The sequence below is a fragment of the Nuphar pumila genome, chromosome 12 (assembly GCF_984573655.1).
Source record: "Nuphar pumila chromosome 12, dmNupPumi1.hap1.1, whole genome shotgun sequence".
In the NCBI taxonomy this organism is placed as follows: Eukaryota; Viridiplantae; Streptophyta; class Magnoliopsida; order Nymphaeales; family Nymphaeaceae; genus Nuphar; species Nuphar pumila.
The window spans coordinates 55,937,149-55,959,632 of NC_143260.1; the positions used below are offsets into that span (position 1 = coordinate 55,937,149).

General features: G+C 37.4%; 1 protein-coding gene across 3 annotated transcripts in view; it reads left to right on the forward strand.

Moving 5' to 3' along the window:
• The first annotated feature begins 4,393 nt into the window (after positions 1-4,393).
• LOC149820919 (D111/G-patch domain-containing protein) overlaps positions 4,394-22,484 on the forward strand; it is a 55,288-nt gene continuing 37,197 nt past the window's right edge. For 2 of the 3 annotated variants that reach the window (XM_089982123.1, XM_089982124.1), the window contains exons 1-2: positions 4,394-4,566; positions 5,084-5,163. In XM_089982123.1, coding sequence (XP_089838249.1) covers positions 5,095-5,163 — 69 coding nt within the window. In that variant the 5' untranslated portion in view covers positions 4,394-4,566; positions 5,084-5,094. Of the gene's footprint in view, positions 4,567-5,081; positions 5,164-5,448; positions 5,758-22,484 lie in introns of those variants that run through there. The other variant, XM_089982125.1, reaches the window with a different exon arrangement.

Genomic DNA, 22,484 nt, shown 5'->3' on the forward strand with positions numbered 1-22,484 from the left:
TTGGATCATGTGATTATAGCATACATGTTGGTTTTTTAAGACTTTTAAAAATCAATGGTTCACAATATATCAAAATTACATGACTTAAAATTTCTTACTTTATATCCCAAAATCATGATCTAAAGCATGATTCTTATCAAATAAACTATGTTGAGTACATCCATAAGGCTTGATTGAGAAAATACAACTTATAACTATGATTTCTGGTATGTAGGAGTAAGTGCTCTGGATGCACCATAGCATTACTCTCTCTCTCTCTCTCTCTCTATATATATATATATATATATATATATATAGTAGGTGGTAGCTGCCTATCACTTTTCTAACTTATTGCAAGCCTACCAGGTTTTGGAAGTTTTTTTTTCTAAAATCTAACCATACATGCATGATCTACATGCTTGATTTTATAGGAAATGACTCTTAGATCATCCGATTCTGACATGTAGGTAGGGTTTTAAAAGATTTAAAAATCAGTGCTATGCAATTTTCAAAGATATTTAATGCTTAAAAAATATATTTTTATTGAAAAAACTTCATCCAAGTGTCATTTCCTAGCAAATGAATCATGTCTTACACATCTGAACGGTAAGATTTGCAAAAACAACACAAAAACACCTATTCACTAGTGGTGAGCTGGTGGTAGGCTCAAAACGTGGTTGACAACTGCCACTTTTCTTATATATATATATATATATATATATATATATATATATATATATATATATATATATGGCTTATCATTCACGAAAATGATATATGAAACTAATGACTTGGAAATCATTAGGGGTGTCAATGAGTCGAGTTTGGTTCAGACCTAGGTGGAACCAGACCTGGCCCCAGTTTTTGGGTATGATATCAAGTTCGGACCTGAGTCTAACTGAACCCACCATAAGAGAAACCATACCCGAACCCCATAAGAACTACATGAACCACACAGGCTATACCCGGTCAAATAATATTTTTTAGCTTTTTTACATTTAAAATTTGAGGATCTTAATTGAAACTTGGGTTGGGCCCAATTTTGGTATAAAATTTTGCAAACTATACCTGGCTCCATGTATTAATTGGACCTTCGGGTCTAGACCCGGGTCTTAATAGGGTCTTCTTATTTACCACCATACCTGGACCCTATAGGTTTTGGTATGGATCGGATCTGGGTAAACCCGATCAAGGTTGTTAAATGCGATGAGGCGAAGTGAGGCGTTGAGCCTGCGCTTCGCCTCTGAGGCGTACGCCTCTCACAACTGGTATGGAAGTGAAGCGGTGGGAGGGGAGGCAGGGAGTGGCGGAGGAGCAGTTGGCCGACACGTGGCGGTGGATCCACTGGCACTTGGGGTTAGCACAGCCGGCGAATCTGGCGGAGGAGGAAGACTTGGGGATGAAGGAGGGGATTCTGGAGGTTGATGAGGGGCAATTTGCGCATCACAGCACGCCTCAGTACCTTGAGCGTGCGCCACGCCTCTGAGGCGTACGCTTCAGATACTGAGGCGTATGCCTCTCACAACACTAAACCCGACCTGTTGACATCCCTAGAAATCATAAGTGCAAGTTGGGTCACCTCAATCTCACCACATAAGTGTTCAACATGATTTGTTTACTAAGGACCAAACCTTAGATGATGTAAAAATCTGATTTTTTGAGCATTAAAAATTAGATACATTGTTGGTTGTTGATTTTTTAAGCACTTAGAAATGCTGCTCGCATATCACACTCAGATGATTTAAGCCCCATTTCGTACCAAAAGAACCTTGTAGAACATATCCATAAGGTTTGATCTAAAAACAGTCTTAAAAGCATAGGAAAATGTGAGTTTCATTCAATAGTTTTGTACCATCATTAGTACCAAACAGACAAATAAATAAATAACTATATATATATATATATTAATGTTAGTTGCATTCAATTTATTAAAATGACAAAAGAACCTTAAAAATAATGACATTATTAAAAATACATTTTTGAGGTCCAAAAAGTCATTTTCACTTTTCAAATTCAATTTTAAGAATACTTTTTTACTTTGTAAAAGATATTTTAAAGTTTTTTTGGATTCTAAAACAAATGACTCATTCTTTTTGAAAAAGTAACCATACATACTTTTCAAATATCATTGCTTTTTTGAGTATTTTGGTTATTTCAATTATCAATTGAAATAGACCTTATTTTTTTCCAGGTGTAACCGCGTTTATGGCTTGGACCATGCAATATTCTCTATTAGCTCCTTTGATTTTTTTTAGTAATTTGCATTGAATGCTTATTTGATCTAACAAATATAGTCTCGGGAGTTTTTTTTTTTTAATCATGAAATTAGTAGACATTCTAAAGGACCATGCAATATTCTCTATTAGCTCCTTTGATTTTTTAGTAATTTGCATTGAATGCTTATTTGATCTAACAAATATAGTCTCCAGAGTTTTTTTTTAATCATGAAGTTAGTAGACATTCTAAAGGAATCTAAAAAAAACAATTACTCACAATGCATCAAAATTTTAATAAAAGATTAAGTTTTGCATCAAATTATCTATAGGGTTTGTTATGAAATTTTAGCACATTATGGGATGTTGATTTTTGTACCCCTTCAAAAACCTAATTACCTGTCATATACACATGATTCAAAACAAGTTTCCTACTAAACAAACCATGTCCCTAACATTTGAACAACAAAAAGTTAGAAATTTTTGAAGAAAAGAGTGATTTTTACTCATTAGTTCCTTACTAATCCAAAATCCCTAATCAATCAAACCTAATTCAAAAGCCCTAATCAATTAAACTAAGAAGAAAAAAGAGAAGGAAAGAAAGAGAGAGAGAGAGGAAGAAGAATAAGAGAGAGGTATACCCCCACCATAGTGACAAGCTTTTTTTTTAGGCAAAATCTTGTTTGTCAAAAACTTATGAGAAATTAAAAAAAAAATTCATAAATCTTGAGTTTTTTTGAAAAATTATCGGCAATAAAAAAATAAATTAAAAAATAAAAAAATTTTTTTATAAGAAAATATTAATACAAATTATTTAAAAATAAAAATACACAGTATTTTCACAATAAATAGCTGTTTAAAACGTAAATATCGTGTTTAAATATCAATATTTATGTTTTTTTCATAACGATATTTTGAAAATCTTGCAAGAAATTACCGTTTTAAACTTTCAAGCAATTTCTAGAGATATTATCACAATATTTTTCATAAATCTCACGATATTTGTTACAGAGTACCCCACGCTCCGACTTGCATCTGCTGCATCACGCATTTGCCTGCGAGCGCATCCCGATGCACAATCAAACAGGCCCTTTATGAACGAAGTCACGAGTCGCTCACCCCCAACTTATACCATATTATAGATGTGATTTACATGGCATGTTTAGTAACTGGTGATTGGTAGAATCCATCATGTTCAACATAGTGAACGCTAAGCTCTCTTTGGATCTTGGGACAAGTTTCAATGAGTCCCGTTTGTCATCAAACAGGGCCCAGTTCTCTGCCTAAGCTTGGCTGAGAACCTACCTAGAGTTGGAACTCTGATACATAATAATATGCTAAAACATGTTGCCAAGTTATAATAAATATTTATGGATTTTATCTATTTAAATAGGAAGCTTTCGTACTTATTTCCAGTAAAATAGCATGACTTGACCCGAGATATGATCGGTGATGACCCCATCCGAACCAAACCAAGGCCGGACTGATCGGGCTGGATCAGATATGGGTCTAGGTCTAGAATGAGCGATTATATTCATCCTATTCCTGACCCTGCCACCCCAAAGTCTTTGTCAGGCTAGCTTAAATCCAACTCGACCCATTGATCCGGATCTGGCTTTCAGGTGAGGATTTCAAGTCTGGACTTGAGTTGCATCGGGTCTGTTAAGAAAAATTATTCTCAAATCATATAAGGTTTATATGAACCAAACCCTAGTTCATACAAGATGAAATAATATATATATATATATATATATGTTTATCTTTTTTATACTAAAAAATCATGGGTATTAATCCAAACTCGAGTCAAACCTGGGCCTGTAGTACTAAATTTCACAAACCATACCCTGCTCCATATACTAATGGATTCTTTGAGTCTGTCTTGGTTTTCAGTGAGACGTCCTTCTTCGTTATCATGCCCTGACCCTAAAGGGTTTGGTACGGTCGAGTCTGGGTCAAATCCAATCCATTCTTTCTGTCGTCTCTATGGACATATTTTATTTTATGACGAAGAGCCCTCGTCCGAGCCAAGAAAACCCCGGGTGGGGCTACGTGGCCCATTTTGAAAGCCACCCGTGCGCCATTGGGGTTTGATCGAGTGCCTTCGTGTAAGCACCCTCACAACCACCCCGCTGGCCATGCGGGCGACCCCGCGGTGGTGTCTCTACAGGCATGTCATTACCCCTCCCTGGGATCCAACCATCAGCGCAGCCCTTCGATTGATCGATTCCACATCTCTTTGTTTGGATCCCTATTGGTCTTGTCTTCCTCTTTCTTTTCTTCTTTTTTCCTTGTTGCTCTTTTCTCCCAACAGTACGACGTCGTCGAGAGTTCCGGCGATTCCTTCAGCCCCCTATCTCCCCATCCAACAGCCAAGGTCTCTCTCTCTCTCCAGTTCTAGTTTAGGGTTTCTGTTTCGTTTCGTTTGATCTTGTTCTGTCTCTTTTCTCGTTTTGATTCGCCACAGTGATCGAACTACTCGAGCCGTCTCTTGTTCTTTTTTTGGGTTTTCTTAAGTCAACTTTTTCGATTGTGGAATTTCTGATTCCATGGACAATAGATTGTGGGAGATCCCGAGATTGTGTATGAAATCAATTTCTTCGAATTCAAAGCCCGCGTTTTGCAGATTGTAGAGGATCTCCCACATCATTTTCCTCTACAATCCAAACACAGAACCAGTAAATTGTTTTCGATGGCCACATAAGATTCATGTTAAAGATACCCTTCTGCTGCTCCCAATCTCTCTCATCTTGGGGAATTCAAATCACACTTGTTCTTATTAGGGATTTGAAAGAGTAACCTGTTGTTTGTGAATATGCCTCTTGTTGCATGTCGATGTTTATGCTTCGCAATATGCTGGAATATAATCGATATTTCACTTTCCCCCCCTGCAGAGGACAACAAAATGGACGGAAGATGGACCGGCAGGAACGCGTTAAACAATCCAGATAGACGGAGAAGAGAAAGGGATGAGGTGCGACGCCATCGCATTCTTCGATAATTTTTGTTTATTCTGGTTTCCGTAGAATTAGGATTGATCGACTGCGCCATCGCTTGTTTGATGTTTTCTATCTTCCACGGCTTTTTTGATGCTTAAATAATGGTGCAAATTGCAAACTTAAGGTGCCTAGAAAATTTACTTTGGATGCTGCCACCATTCATTTCATCATAGTGTAGGAGGATGTTGGCTGTTGGTGATGGTTTCTGATGTTGTTTTTGGTTTCTTCTTCTTTTATATTGAATAATTACTGGCCACTAGACGCCACACTCAAGGACTTGTCGCAGAAGACCATCTGGAGATGGTATTGGATTCCATTTGCTGGAGACGTGGAATAGAGTGCAACTATCAGAATGTCCTACGGATTGTCATCCCTTCCTTTGATGCTCTTGTTTAAGCTGTACATGTTAGCGGGATGGCCTCCTCTGGCCTTGCAATTTTACTGATGGGTTTCATTGTGTGACAACTCACGACCTGTTCCAACCTCTTTATGTGGGGAACAACTGATGGTTTGTCAAAAGGCCCTAGAGACAACTAGGCTTCTGATGTTTTCTGTTGGTTCTTGAACCTGTAAGTTTAGTTGTAATGTTTGGTAGTGTTAGAAGCATCATTTTTTTATAACTATTAAGATCTTAGTTTCTTGTGATTCTATCACAGTAAATTTAGTAAGTGAGCGTTTGTTCTTTAGGTTTTCTGAAGATTTTGACTTGGTATTTTTCACATTATTATTCCAATATTAAATGATTCTTCAAAAGATTTCCCCCAGCATATACTGAAGAAAACAATTTAAATGCAATTTTCAAATTTCTTCTGATGTAGTTTCCTTTTTTTTTTCTTTTTCTTTTGAAAAGTTTTTTGTTGTTTTCCTTTGAAAAAATCATTTATTTTCTATTTTTTCGCTGGTTTTCTAGACAATATCTATTACTATGCTAACAAGGGCAAGGGTTTCAATCTGTTAATTACTGAATATATCGTGCAATAGACACAGCATATATTGAGGAAATGATCAATCAATGAATAATTTCTAAAGAGCAACGCTAAAAAGGTGGCAGTTTGAAGGGGATGGCTGGGTGCACTGTAGGAAGACAAAGTAGGAGATTTCACAAGGGCCTGTTGGGGAAGCAAGATATGGTTTTGGAGGGACCTGTTCCTATGAGGCCGTTACATAGGAAAGGAGGTCATCCAAAGCATCTGGGGAATCCACCAACAATGGATGCGACAAGTTAGTAGCTATGTAACATGGGTAATTTTGAAAGGGTGCACTACCCATGTAAAGAGTGGTACTGGTACTTCACGGGTCCAGGTCAAATCAGGTCTGGATCTGACCTGATCTAAACCAATCCATTAGCTGTTATGTGGTATTATTTTCATTAAGTTGTAAGCTTAGTTGTCAAAAGTGCTTGTAAGAGCATAGGCGGAAGACACTTAAAAGGACTACTCAGGACTAAAAAACTAAAACATCAAGAAAAGCAGAAATATTACAATAAATAGTTAAATTTAATAACAAATATATGATTATAACTAAGAATGACGTGTGCAATTCAAAGTAACATATTTCAAAATTCACAAAATTGCATGACATTGAACATAAAACATCATATACACACACACACACACGAACATACATGTAAAAAGAAAAAAGAAAAAGGGTAGGAAAAAAAAGAAAAAAGAGGAAAAAGGAAGCAAAAAAAAGCAAAAAAAAAAGTGAGTGGAGGGTGAGAGGAGGAAGAAGAAAAACGAAAAAAAAGAAGGCAAAAAGAAAAGGAAGAAGAAGGTGGAGGGGTGAAAGGAGGATGAAGAAGAAAACAACAAACAACAAACAACAAACAACAAACAACAAACAGCAAACAACAAACAACAAACAACAAACAACAACTACGCCTTCATCCCAAAACAATTGGGGTCGGCGATATGAACAAAAAAAATAATCATTCTGGGTCTTCCACATGAATCCTTGTCCTCCAATCATTTCTATCTAATGCCATGTCCTCGGTGAGGTTCAAAGCATTCATATCCTTTCCTATCATCTCCATCCAAGTCTTCCTAGGCCTACCTCGACCTCTTTTAACTAATATATTTTCCCATTTCTCCATCCTTCTAACTGGAGCATCATTAGGCCTTTGCCGAATATGTCCAAACCACCGTAAACGATTCTCTCTCATCTTATTTTCAATGGGTGCAACGCCTACCTTCTTACGTATCTCCTCATTCCGAATCTTATCTTTTATTGTATTTCCACACATCCATCTAAGCATACGCATCTCAGCTACACTCATTTTTTGAATATGATGTCTCTTGGCAGCCCAACATTCCGTACCATATAGTAAAGCGGGCCTAATAGTCGTCCTATAAAACTTTCCCTTCAACCGCAATGGCATTCTACGATCGCACAACACTCCAGTTGCACTTTTTCATTTCATCCACCCAACCTTTATCCTATGATTTACATCTCCATCAATTTCTCAATACTTTTGAATGATAGATCCCAAATATTTGAAACAATCATCCACCGGTATTTCTTGCTCACCAAGCTTCACTACACTCCCATCACTACTTCGTTGCTTACCAAACCGACATTCCATATATTCTGTCTTACTCTTACTCAACTTAAAGCCTCTTGCTTCCAATGTCTGTCTCCATAATTCTAACTTAGCATTAACCCCAGCTCTAGACTCATCAATCAAAACAATATCATCAACAAACAACATACACCACACACATTTTCTTGAATTGATCTCGTAAGCTCATCCATCACTATAACAAATAGGAAAGGGCTTAAAGAAGATCCTTGATGTAACCCAATCGTTATAGGAAAATTGGTTGTCACCCCTCCACAAGTGCAGACATTGGTTACTACTCCTTCATACATATCTTTAATTATACTAATGTACTTGAGAGAAACACCTTTCTTCATCATTGTCCACCAGAGAACGTCCCTAGGTACTCTATCGTATGCCTTCTCCAAATCAATAAAAACCATATGCAAATCTTTGTTCCTCTTTCTATATCTCTCAATAAGTTGTCTAAGAAGATATATAGCTTCCATAGTTGATCTTCCAGGCATAAAACCAAATTGATTCTCCGATATCATGACAACCTTCCTCAACCTAGACTCAATCACCCTCTCCTAAAGTTTCATAGTATGACTCATGAGTTTTATACCACGATAGTTTGTGCAATCTTGTATATCACCCTTATTCTTATATAGAGGCACCAAAGTACTCTTCCTCCACTCATTATGCATCTTATTTGTCCGCCAAATCTTGTTAAAAAGATTTGTCAACCATTCTAAACCTTTCTCTTCCAAGCATTTCCAAGCCTCGATAGGTATACCATCTCGGCCAACTGCCCTTCTTGATTTCATTTTCTTCAAAGTCTCTGCAATTTCTTTCTTTTGAATATTGCGCATGAAGTCACGATTCATCTCATGAAAAGGAATGGAGAAGTCTCCAAGATCCTGAGGATGAAGAAGAAAAGGTGAAAAAAATAAGAAGGTAAAACAAAAAAGGAAATGAAGAAGAATAAAAGGAGAGAAGGAAAAAGAAAGAGTTTGGGGTGGGAGGAAGAAGAAAAAAAGACAAAAAAAGAAAATGCAAAAATGACAACTATATCCCTACCAGAGATATTATAAGCTTCTTAGATAGGTGGGAAGCCTGGTTCTCGGAAACTCACTTCGGAAGTGCAATACTCCTCATTTCCAAAACTTGATGAGAATTTTGATTCTCCCACGTTTTTTCTATGCTTTCCACACACTGAATCTATTCTTTTTATATGTTTTCATGTTTTTTATGTGTTTCCTCTTGTGCTTCTCACTCACTTCCATGCGCTTTCTCTAAATTGTCAATCATCATTTTTAGATTTTGTTAAAAATTTAATTCTTACACTAAAAAATCATGAAATTTAAGAACAATCACTTTTATTTTAGTTTTTGTTTGTGTTCTATTCGATTCCCATTCAATTCTTATATTGTTTTTTTATTCATCACTTCTCGCTTCCTATACATTTTAAAATGCATCGCTTCTCGCTTCCGTTTATCGTATCGTTTTCCTCTTCCGCTTCCTAGTCTGGCAACCTTGGTCACTACAGCCTAGCTGGGGACAACCTTGGTGCCGGTTAGGAGGCCTAGGCAGGAAACATGGCCCTATCGCCTAGACCCATAAACCTAGGGGGTGACCCTTCGCCTAGCCCGCCTAGGCAGCGCCTACGTGCTGCTTTTGACAACTAAGGTTTTAAGGTGCATAAAGGTTGTTTTGAACTATTTTTATATGGTGCTTCATATAAGATATGCCCCATAAAACACTTATTAGAGAAGAAGAGAGAGAGGAGGAAGAAAGAGGTTGCAACAAATTATTATCCACACACCTCATTTAGGGTTGTGGGTTACTTTAAAACATTAGGTATTTTATATGACAAAAATACCCTTAATTAATATACAAGAAACAATACAATTAAAATGGGTAATATGGTCAAGCTGAAGATAATATATTACAATAAGCCTGGGATGTCAAACAGACTTTGGATCTAGATCCAAATCTGAATCCAGATCCAATAAATCACGTCTCAATACCCTCCCTCAAGTTGTGCATGGTAAAACCATAAAAAACTTGCTCTTCAAGTACCAAAACAGTTCCTTACCTAATCCTTTTGTGAACAAATCTGGAACTTGATCCTGCGTCCCAACAAACTGTGTAGAAATCTCCCCACTTCCAATTTTGCTTCTAATAAAGTGTTGATCTATCTTTAATATGCTTCGTTCTTCCATGCTGAATAGGATTGAGAAATATCTTGATCACAATTTGATTATCACAAAACAAGATAGAACTTGACATCTGTTGATATAAATCAGATAATAGATATCTAATCCAAATGATTTCAGATAATGTTATCGCCATTGACTTGTATTCAGTACTTGACCGAGCCACTGCCTTTTGTTTTTTACTGATCCATAAAACCAGGTTCTTTCTAATAAAAACACAATACCCAGAGATAGACCTTCTTTCATTCGGATCCCCTGGCCAATCAACATCTGAAAAGGCCATAACTGTTAAAACACCTTTATCACTATCATTTCTCCGATAACAAAGCCCATCACCAAGAGTGCCTTTCAGATATCTAAGGATTCTTTTGACAACCTCAACATGATTCACACGAGAACAATGCATAAACTGAGAAACTTGATTGACTGCATAAACAATATCATGACGAGTAAAAGTGAGATATTGAAGCATACTCACAATACTCCTATATCTTGTAGGATCATTGAAAACGCCCCCTTCATCACGTTCCAGTTTTTGCTGCAAGACACTTGGACTAAATATCGGTTTGCAATCTTTTATTCCAGTTCGGTTGAGTAGATCAATAGTATACTTGTGTTGTGTCAACATTAATGAGTCTTTTCTGCGATCAACTTCAACACCCAAAAAGTATTTGAGATCTCCCAAGTCTTTCATTTTGAATCTTCTATTTACACACTCTTAACAACATCAATATGTTCTTTGGAATTTCCTGCAACTATGATATCATCAACACAAATGAGTAATACTGTAATCCAATTATCACCTTTGTAGATGAACAAGGAATGATCCAAATGAGATTTGCGAAAACCATGCTGCTGAATTTCAAGAGAAAAACTCTCAAACCATGATCGCGAAGCCTGTTTTAGCCCATATATAGCTTTATTCAATCTATACAAATAGCTGGCTGAATCTTTCTCATTATACCCGTGTGACTGCTCCATATAAACCTCCTCCTTGAGGTCTCTGTGTAAGAACCCATTTTTAACATCCAATTGACTTAAATGCCAACCATGATCTACTGCTAGAGAAATAACTACTTTGATAGTTTTCATCTTCACTATGGGACTAAATGTCTCTTCATAGTGCAGCCCATGTTCCTAAGTAAGCCCCCTTGCAACCAGCCTTGTCTTGTATCTCTCTATGCTGCCATTGGTTTATATTTTATTTTAAAGACCCATTTTGATCCAACTACATTCTTTTCAATAGGTATTTTTGCAATATTCCATGTTCTGCATTTGTATAAAGCCTGGATTTCTTCATTCATAACCTCAATCCATTTGTTGGATTTTGAGACTTGATTATATGATCGAGGCTCTTCATGTTGAGATACAACAACTAAAATTTTTTGGTGATCCATGCTGAAATTTTCATAACTTACCCATCTATCAATAGGATGTCGCACCCTTCTAGACTTTCTGTTTATTTGTTCTTGTCCAGTGTGATCAGTTCTAGATTTAGTATTTTCTTGTTCTGGACTGCTCTTGGGTGTATTTTCAGATTCAACATTTTGAATCTTGTGGCTATATGTAATTCCCTTGAATCTTCCTTCTATGTCATCCGAATGATCAATTTGCTGGCCCGATCAACAAAGAACATACCATCATCTAATTAAGGCTGATATAGTTGTTTTGACTGCAATTGGATACTTGGTACATTGTTGCCTTTTGAAACAAAATCCGATTCATCAAAAACAACATTTCTGGAAATACAAATGCATTTATTTTCAACCTATACCCCTTATAGTCATTTGCATATCCAACAAATTTGCAAACATGGGCTCTTTTGTCAAACTTGTTTCACAAGGAGGCATCAATGTGTACGTGCAGTCGTATGCCTTTAGATAATTATAATCAGGATGCTGGCCAAATAATTCATAATACGACAATTTATATTGTAGCAGTCTCATAGGCAACATATTTATGATATGCACTGTTGTATGAAAAGCCTCTGTCCAAAGGAACAAATCCTTCATTCATTATGGTTATTGTACTTTTAATAATATGCTTGTATTTCCTCTTAGCAAGTCCATTTTGCTGAGGTGTTCGGGGACCAGATACCTTTCTATTAATTCCATTCTCCTTAAGATATTGAATAAAGTCATTTGAAGAGAACTCACCCCCACCCCACCATCACACTAGAAATTGAGGATGGGAAAGAAAAACTAATTTCATAAAGAATATCCATGTATATCGAGAATAGTTATCAATGAAAGTGACATAATATCGACTCCCGAAAGAAGAAACAGCTGAGACCTATCCCCAATGTACGATTTCAAACAATTTAGAATCTCTTTTATTATTCAAAATAAAGTACATGACTCTTAGACATTTGACAACTAGGACAAATTTTATTTAACTCATGACTCAAACTAGACGTTGAAATCATATTATTAGAGACAAGCCTCTCAATAAAGGCCATATTACAATGAACTAGGCGATTATGCTAGACATTTGACTTATTGGACTCTAACTCATTGACCACACAATGTGACTTTTCAACATCTTGGACTGGAACATGAACCAGTGGATTCTCCTTGAAGAGATACATATTTCTCCATCTTTTTCTTTTAGTGAACGCCTTCTTCATGTGAAGATCCTTTACATAAATAAGAGTAAAAACGATACAAGAATTGGTATCATCAACAAGTTTAGAATCTGAAACAATTTTTTTTATGTTTGGAACAAGGAAAACATTTAATAGACAATGATTTGAATTGGACATGAGAATGAAAGTATTTTCACTGTGTGTGATGGGGTGACGAGTGCCATCTCCCGTAATAGCTCTATCTCTATCAAAATAAGTGAAAAGTTTTTAAGTTTACCTTCATCCCTAGTACTATGATTCTGTCCTGGAATCAATATACTAAACTCCCTGATCATTCTACTTTAGATTCAATCCTGCTAAGGCGGTCAACAAAAGCTCTTTATCCATCGGTCAGGCCAATAGAAGTTGTTTATCCATCGGTTATGTCCTTGATTTTTCAGTCTTATTTGGTGCACTTCTATTCTGTGAACTCTACTTTCCAACATACCTGGGATCATCCTTATACCAGCAGTTTGCTTTAACATGTTCAAGTTTCTTGCAAATATAGCATGTGGGTATTCTCTTGCCCTGATAAGAAATTGGAGGTATATTAGGAAGTGAGAGCAACCCACATCCTTCCTGATTACCTCCTGGTCCTTATTGAAAGTCTGTAATACAGTGTAGCATAAAGTTGTGTAAAGTCCATTTATTAAGCCATTAGTCTTTTTAGGCTTTTTGTTTTGAAGTCTCAAAGGGGTCGACCCTTTTAATGTGTAGAAGGCTCCTCTTTCATGATATTGAACATAAAATCATTGGTTTCTCTCCCTCTTTTGTTGAGTCTCCTCTATCCCTAATCTCTCTCACTCTTTTTCTATTGGATCTCTAACATGGTATCAAAGCCATGAAGAAGGAGATTAGAGAAGACTTGTGAAGGTGAACCCGACTTCATTCTGGTTTGCACTGAAGCTTGCGAGAGGGTTGCTTGCGAGAGGGTTGCTGATGTCATTATCGTCCGTACGATCTTGCTGCTTTGGTGCATCTGAAGGTTTGAGTTGGTAGTTCCTAATTTTAGATGTTTATAGAATCAAGAATCACCATCATTAGCCTTGATTTGGATTTTTGGGAGATTTTACAAGCATTTTTTGAGTTACGGTTTCTTGGTGACTGTTTTGATTTTATGAGCATATCAGTCACATCGGTGGGTTTTAAACCTTGTGGTTAGACACTTTTGCATCATTTTTGTGTTGGAAATCTCTTAGAAGTTGTTTGATGCAAGTATTTGTTATGTTGGGTGAGATTTATTGACTCTTTTGGAAGTCTCTCTTTGGCGGTAACTAGTTTTTCATACACTAGTTACAACAACAACTACGACTTCATCCCAAAACAATTGGGGTCGGCGATATGAACAAAAAAAAAATCATTCTGGGTCTTCCACATGAATCCTTGTCCTCCAATCATTTCTATCTAATGCCATGTCCACGGTGAGGTTCAAAGCATTCATATCCTTTACTATCATCTTCATCCAAGTCTTCCTAGGCCTACCTCGACCTCTTTTAACTAATATATTTTTCCATTTCTCCATCCTTCTAACTTGAGCATCATTAGGCCTTCGCCGAATATGTCCAAACCACCGTAAATGATTCTCTCTCCTTATTTTCAATGGGTGCAACGCCTACCTTCTTACGTATCTTCTCGTTCCGAATCTTATCTTTTATTGTATTTCCACACATCCATCTAAGCATACGCATCTCAGCTACACTCATTTTTTGAATATGATGTCTCTTGGCAGCCCAACATTCCATACCATATAGTAAAGCGAGCCTAATAGTCGTCCTATAAAACTTTTCCTTCAACCGCAATGGCATTCTACGATCGCACAACACTCCAGTTGCATTTTTTCATTTAATCCACCCAACCTTTATCCTATGATTTACATCTCCATCAATTTCTCAATACTTTTGAATGATAAATCCCAAATATTTGAAACAATCATCCACCGATATTTCTTGCTCACCAAGCTTCACTACACTCCCATCACTACTTCGTTGCTTACTAAACCGACATTCCATATATTCTGTCTTACTCTTACTCAACTTAAAACCTCTTGCTTCCAATGTCTGTCTCCACAATTCTAACTTAGCATTAACCCCAACTCTAGACTCATCAATCAAAACAATATCATCAGCAAACAACATACACCATGACACATTTTCTTGAATTGATCTCGTAAGCTCATCCATCACTATAGCAAATAGGAAAGGGCTTAAAGCAGATCCTTGATGTAACCCAACCGTTATAGGAAAATTGGTTGTCACCCCTCCACAAGTGCAGACATTGGTTACTACTCCTTCATACATATCTTTAATTATACTAATGTACTTGAGAGAAACACCTTTCTTCATCATTGTCCACTAGAGAACGTCCCTAGGTACTCTATCGTATGCCTTCTCCAAATCAATAAAAACCATATGCAAATCTTTGTTCCTCTTTCTATATCTCTCAATAAGTTGTCTAAGAAGATGTATGGCTTCCATAGTTGATCTTCCAGGTATAAAACCAAATTGATTCTCCGATATCATGACAACCTTCCAACCTAGACTCAATCACCCTCTCCCAAAGTTTCATAGTATGACTCACGAGTTTTATACCACGATAGTTTGTGTAATCTTGTATATCGCCCTTATTCTTATATAGAGGCACCAAAGTACTCTTCCTCCACTCATTAGGCATCTTATTTGTCCGTCAAATCTTGTTAAAAAGATTTGTCAACCATTCTAAACCTTTCTTTTCCAAGCATTTCCAAGCCTCGATAGGTATACCATCTGGGCCAACTGTCATTCTTGATTTCATTTTCTTCAAAGCCTTTGCAATTTCTTTCTTTTGAATATTGCGCATGAAGTCACGATTCATCTCATGAAAAGGAATGGAGAAGTCTCCAAGATCCTGAGCATGACTTCCATTAAATAGCTTATCAAAATAATCTTTCCATCTCTCTTTAATCTCCTCATCTTTGACTAAAACCCTTTGTGTTTCATCTTTGATACATCTAACCATACCCAGATCCCTCGTTTTCCTATGTCTCATCTTTGCAAGCCTATAAATATCCTTCTCGCCCGCTATCTTATTCCACATTGATTTTGAATCATCCTCAAGATACCAATCAACTTCCTTAACTACCTGCTCTACAAACATTCCTTGTTTAGCTCCTTTCAGTGCCCACCACTTAATTCTATGATCTATCCTATGTCTATCCCTTTTGCGGCATTGTCTAATTCTAAGATCTAAAATTAAGACTCTATGTTGTGTAGCTACACTTTCTCCTTGTATAACCTTACAATCGATGTAACAACCCCTATCTCTCTTTCTAAGTAGGAAAAAATCTATTTGACTCGTATTAACCCCACTTTTAAATGTTACTAGGTGGGACTCCCTCTTCCTAAACCAAGTGTTTGCTAAGATCATATCATAGGACAAATTAAAATCTAAAATCCTTTCTCCACTTTCGTTTCTTTCTCCTATACCATAGCCTCCATGGATACTCTCAAATCCATCCCTACTAATGCCTACATGTCCATTAAGGTCACCGCCGATGAAAAGCTTTTCTCCATAAGATATCCCTTGTACTACTCCATCTAAATCTTCCTAAAATTGACGCTTAATGGAATCATCTAAACCTACTTGAGGTGCATAAACACTAATAATATTAATAATATCCGTACCTAATACTAATTTAATAAGTAAAATCCTATCACCCTTCTTACGGACCTCAACTACATTATCTATAAACTCACGACTCATAACAATCCCTACTCCATTCCTATTCCTATTTATTCCTGTATACCAAATCTTATATCCCCAAGGTTCTATCACTTTTGCTTTCTCACCTACCCATTTGGTCTCTTGTAGACATAAAATATCAATCTTTCTCCTACACATAACATCTACTAACTCTACCAACTTACCAGTTAAAGACCCTATGTTCCAAGTGGCTAACCTAATTTTATGGTCTTGGACTAACTTCTTTACCTCCACCCGGTCCAACAAAGTGAGGGAACCCTTGCCTATTTGACACCACACCCGGTCTTGGACTAACCTAATTTCATACACTAGTTACATTGTTTTCAATTATGGGCATCGATCTTGGCTGTAGGTGTGCAAGAAATTTCTGCTGTGGTGGTTGTGATTTGCAGTATTGGGTGTAAATTCATCATGTTTGTTGTATATTTTGGTAACTCTTCAGTAGGTGTTTGAAGGTTTTGGATGCTTAGTCGTGCGATTAGAGGTCTTGCTGCTATCTTTTTGTGTTGCTCTTGGAAGAATCTCTATAGTCTACCAGATTATTACTTTTCTTGGTAGTCTTTTTGGTTTGGTTGCTGCTATATTATCAATCTTGCAGGAAATATTCTTGGGTGTGAAGAATATTTGGGCTTGTTGTATGCATCCGTGTGGTGATTTCTTGAGATCTATGTCACATGGGTGCGGGTGCAGGGATGCGGCACTTCCAAAAAACCAGGGTGCGGGGGTGCGACAGGGGCAAAAATGTAAAATAAATATATATATATATATATATATAATTTTGAAGTTTTAACAATTTAACATTTAACCGTTAACATTGTCATAATATCATTAATCATGCATGCAGTATATCAACCTAAATATCAAATTATCAATCAAATAAGTAAAGCAATTACATAAATCAACCTAAATATCAATCAAATAAGCAAAGCATAAAAAAACTAAATTACATACCAAAGTATATCCTGATGAAGTAATGGATGTTAATTTTCTTCTTCATCATCAAATGCATCATTAGAAGGAATACTGGACTCAGCTAAATCCATGTTTGTTATGTTGAAATCATGCTCTTCCTCGAAGTCACACTCTTCTGGGTTTATATCCCAAAATTTGGATGTTCTTTGTCTGCGTTACAAACCCAATTTGAAAATGTTAAATACAATACAAGTATATTTAAATGAAAAACTAATAAATAATCAAATAACTAAGAGCAAATTAGTACATGTATTCATCATTGGTTCGTGAAAGTAATCAAAGATTTGAATGAACATATACTAAATCCTCTGCACGCTTGCTGGTGAGTTTGTTTTTCTTCATGTTGTGGATTTGAGAATATGTGCTTCAATTTCTTTCACAACAAGATGAACTAGCAGACTGCGATAACAATCTTAATGCAAGACGTTGGAGAAGAGGTGTTTCTGATCCAAATGTTGACCACCATGTGATAAGATCTATACTATCTTCTTATCTCGCGAATAATGTCGGTCCATGTAATCTCGAAGATGAAAATTTTTCAAACTCTTGTGTGACTTGATGTAGAAGATATGCTTCTGGAAAAAGTCTTGTCATACAATATTTCTATGTCTTGATAGCTCTGAGTTTAAATTTGGAGGGACACGACCAATACCACCAGCCCACCACTTATTTGCATAATATTTTGGATTAAGAGAATGTGTCATTCAATGCAAAGAAGTGTTGCACTTATCCCATCTTCTGACTAAAATTGAATGAATATGATTAAAAAAATCTGAATCATCCAATGCAGGATTTTTTTCTTCATGCTTGAAAACTATAGCTTGTATTTTTTCAATCATATTATCCCATATTTCATAAACTCTGTGAAGCATGAGCTCATACTTATCAACTTCTCTTAACATTTCCCAAATAAGTTGCGTAAATTAAAGAAAGTATATCACTCTGCCCCAAAACTCATCATCAAGAATGAATTTTTTAATTTCTTGAGCCTTGATATCATCATCAACACGATAGAATGTCCAATTTTCATCTATCACCATGTTAATCACAGCATTCTTCACTCTTTTAATCTTCTTCACCATCACAATGATGGGCACAAAACGTGTTTCAACGACCTTCAACAATTTCAAGTCAGAATACCTATTAAATATAGAATTAGCACGATGGTGGTTAACAACAAAATTCCTAATACTTTTGACATTTCTTTCTAAATCTTCAATCCATGAACATAAAACATATGCTTGTGAATTTTCTTCTTCTTTGGAGTTTCAGATGCTCTTTAGGGCTACATTTAAGTTGTGTGCTACACAGGGAGTCCAAAAAATACGAGGGTTCTCACTCTCTAAACTCAACGCTACACTTTTACAAACTGGAGCGTTGTCTGTAATGATTTTTACTACTTTCTGACCACCCACTTCTTTTATCACTTCTATAAACAATCCCTTCAAATACTCTGCATTTTTATATTCTCCAAATGCATCAACTGTTTTCAAGAATATTGAGCCACTAAGCGAACAAGCAATGAAATTGATTAATGGACGCTTTTGAATATATGTCCATCCATCAGACACAATAGAAACTTCATTTTGCTCCTATGAATATTTTTTAATCTCCAACAACCTCTCCACATTTGCCCTCTCTTCTGCAAGAAGTGTGGTTCGTATTTTTTCTGAACTTGGAGGCACATAACCACTCAAATTACAATTTGCCAAGGATGTTACTAAATCCTTCCAATAAGGATTTCTAGCCGCATTAAATGGGAGTGAACCAGAATAAAAATACCTCTCAACTTTTCTATCTAATTCTTCTCTTTCATATGTATTGAATGATGCTTGTATCGTTCCTCTACCTCCTACATTGACTTTTCTTTTTTTTTTTTCAGCATTTTCTTGGTGGCTTGCAAATGGCACACTAACTGCACAAGAATCGGCTATTGCCTTTCTCTTATCATATTCTTCTTGTATTTTCTTGTATTGTCTTCGCATTGCCTCATCAACTTTTCTGCAAGCTGAAATGCCATGCCTTGTTATCTTCAACAAATGAGTCTTCACTCTTGTGTAAGACCCAACAAAATCTCTTTCACAGAGCTTGCATCGAAATCTCTTGTTTCCACCACCTCCTTCTCCAGTTTTTGCAAGTTTATCTACATGTACCCATAGTAGTCCCACATCATCAATCCCATTGCAACTATCAGCAAAACTAGCAGCAGAACTCACATGTTGGGATGAGGATGACACAAGTCATTTCCCTTTATCCGTCATTTTTATCCTGAAAACACAAAAAAAATACATTCAAAATTTTAAATCAATTATACAGACTGACATTATCTTGATATAAAATCACCAAGGAGGGGGCATCTGCCCCTCCCCTGCCAAAAACAGAGAGCAACGACGGGGGCTCGACCCCTTCCCCTGTCGAAAACAGAGGAAGCAGGGGGGGGGGGGGGCTCAGCCCCTCCCCTGCCGACCCAACAAGAGCGTGAGGGGTGGGGTGGGGTGGGGGGGCTCGGCCCCTCCCCTGAAATAAAAAGGATCAGGGTGGGGGGATCGACCCCTTCCCTGCCGAAAATAGGGAGGGGCTCAGCCCCTCCCTTGCCGAAAACAAAGGGAGCAGGGGGGCTCAGCCCCTCCCTTGCAGACCCAACAAGAGAGCGAGAGAGGGGGGGGGGGGGGCTCGACCCCTCCCCTGTCGACCCAACAAGAGAGCGAGAGGGGGGGCTCGACCCCTCCCCTGTCGACCCAACAAAGGGAGCAGGGGGGGCTCGTTCCCTCCCCTGCCGACCCAACAAGAGAAAGAGAAGGCGCAGGGGGGGCTCGGCCCCTCCCCTGCCGACACAAGCAGAGAGCGAGAGGGACATACCTGCGACGAGGGAGAGGAGGAGCTTAGGAGGTGGCGTCGGGAGGAGAGGGCTCGAGCTGAGCTGCGTGGGAGAGGACAGGAGATGAGTGATTTGGGCAAAAAAAAAATTTGCCCTAATCACTCCTTTTCATCGGGGTGTTTTTTTTTAATGTCCGAAATGTGGACGAAAACGACCCTGGGTGCGTTGATCGCACCCAGGGTCGTGTTGACCGCACCCGCGTCGCATCGACGGGGGTGCGACACCTGCTTTGCCGAGTCCTTGTGACATGATCCAGTAGTAGTTCTTGAGTGTGGAGCGTGTTTTTGATCAGATACCTTGTCGTGAAACCCATTGGGTTCCATTTTTCTGTTGTGGATTTGTATTGTATGCAGGTTGAATTGTAGTTTGGGGGTTGTGTGAGTCATGGAGAATGAGAAGATCCAAATTATTCTGGTAAAGTTGAATGGAACTAATTATGCATAATGGGCTGATTTCTTTATAGCAATAATTTTGGAGAAAGGTTTGAGAGGTTACTTGGATGGTTCAAAGTCAAAACCCAAGGTCTCTAATGAGGGCTTTCATGAGTTTATAGAGGAATAGATTATAAACAATGCAAAAGTCAAGGCATGGATTCTCAGGTTTGTAGAACATAGAATTGTATGAATATTTTCAAATTTCATGAGGTAAAAGATGTTTGGGTGTATCTCAGGCAAGTCTATAGATAAGAGAATTGGGCAAGGCATTATCGACTCAGTCAAGAGTTGAGAAGTATGCGCCAAGGAAACGAATCCATTGAAGAATTTTATTATAATATTCAGAGAAACTGGGATGCTCTTAAGTGTAAAAGTATACTAAGTATGAGTCTTGTACATCATGCCAAACCTCTCAGGGGCTTCTTGATCTTCACAAGGAGACTTACAAAGTTATTGAGTTCGTTATGGCTCATAGACCTGAGTTTGATGGGACAAGAAGTGCCATTTTTCATCGCTCCCACTTACCATCTCTAACTGAGGTCATTGCATAATTAATTGTAGAAGAGACCAAGATAAAATCTCTTGGATCATTTCCCTTTGTAGATAATGTTATGGTTGTGCTTATGCAAATGGGTGGCAGAGGTGGTGGTAGGACTAGAGGACGAGGGGAGATAGGATTTGGTGGAAGATGTGACTTTAATTTTGTTCAGTGTCATTATTACAAGAGCTTTGGTCATATGAAGAACTATTGTCCTATTCTCAAGAAAAAGAAAGGTGGTGCATATGCAATTTCTACTAAGAGTGAGGATATAATGCCTAAGGAGAAGCAGTTAGGCGGTTCTTTATCAGTTGGCAGCGAAGTGATGGGTAGTAGCTATATTCATAGACTAGAGCAGATACAACATGAGATTCAACATAAGATCTAGCAATTGCAGTTTTCACTCCTGCCTCTTCCTCTGGTACTACTTTCTTATGTATCTCTGGTCTTTCCTCTGGTTGGCTAATAGACTCTGGGGCCTCATGTCATATGACACTTCATGAGTTTATCCTAGCCAACAGTCATCCTTGCAGTGACATTTTTTGTACTTTAGATGGTTCTTCTATTTATGTATCCAAAGTAGGTTCAATTACTTGTGACTCTTATCCTTGTAGTAAAATTAATCGTTTTTCAAGTTTATCATGTTTCATCTCTTGCTATGAACCTTTATTTCTGTGGGTTAAATTACCATATTTAATTGTAATGTTATCTTCTCCTCTAATGGTTGTGTTGTGCAGGATCAGTTGTCAGGAAAGAAGATTGGGATTGGCCATAGGAAAGAACATTTGTACTACCTGGATTGAATCGATACGATGAAGCAGAAGAAAATTAGAATCAGATATGGAGCTTTAGTTTTGGATGAATATGTTTTGTGGCACCTGAGACAAGCATATTTTCAGCTCTAGGTTGCAAAGTTTAGTGTTCTCAGGAACTTTTGGAAAATCCAAGCTAGTTATGTCAAATTATGTTAAAGATTGTGTGAGTTGTAAAATTGGTCAAGAGTCATGCTCTGCCATTCAAGTCTAGTGATAGGGAGTCCGAAAGTCTTTTTGATCTAGTACATTCATATGTATGGGGTCCTTCTTCTATTGTGTCAAAAGGAGGATCATCCTATTTTGTGACTTTCATAGTGATATTACAAGGTTTACTTGGATATACTTTTTGAAAGATAAAAGTGTTCTTTTTGAAAATTTTAAGAGCTTTTGTGCCATGGTTGACAATCAATTTGTAACTAAGATTAAAACTTTGCGTACTGACTCTGGTGGTGAATACATTAGTTATGTATTTGAAAGATTCTTGCAAGAGAGAGGTGTGGTTCACCAAAAGTCCTCTCCGTACACTCCAGATCAAAATGGTAT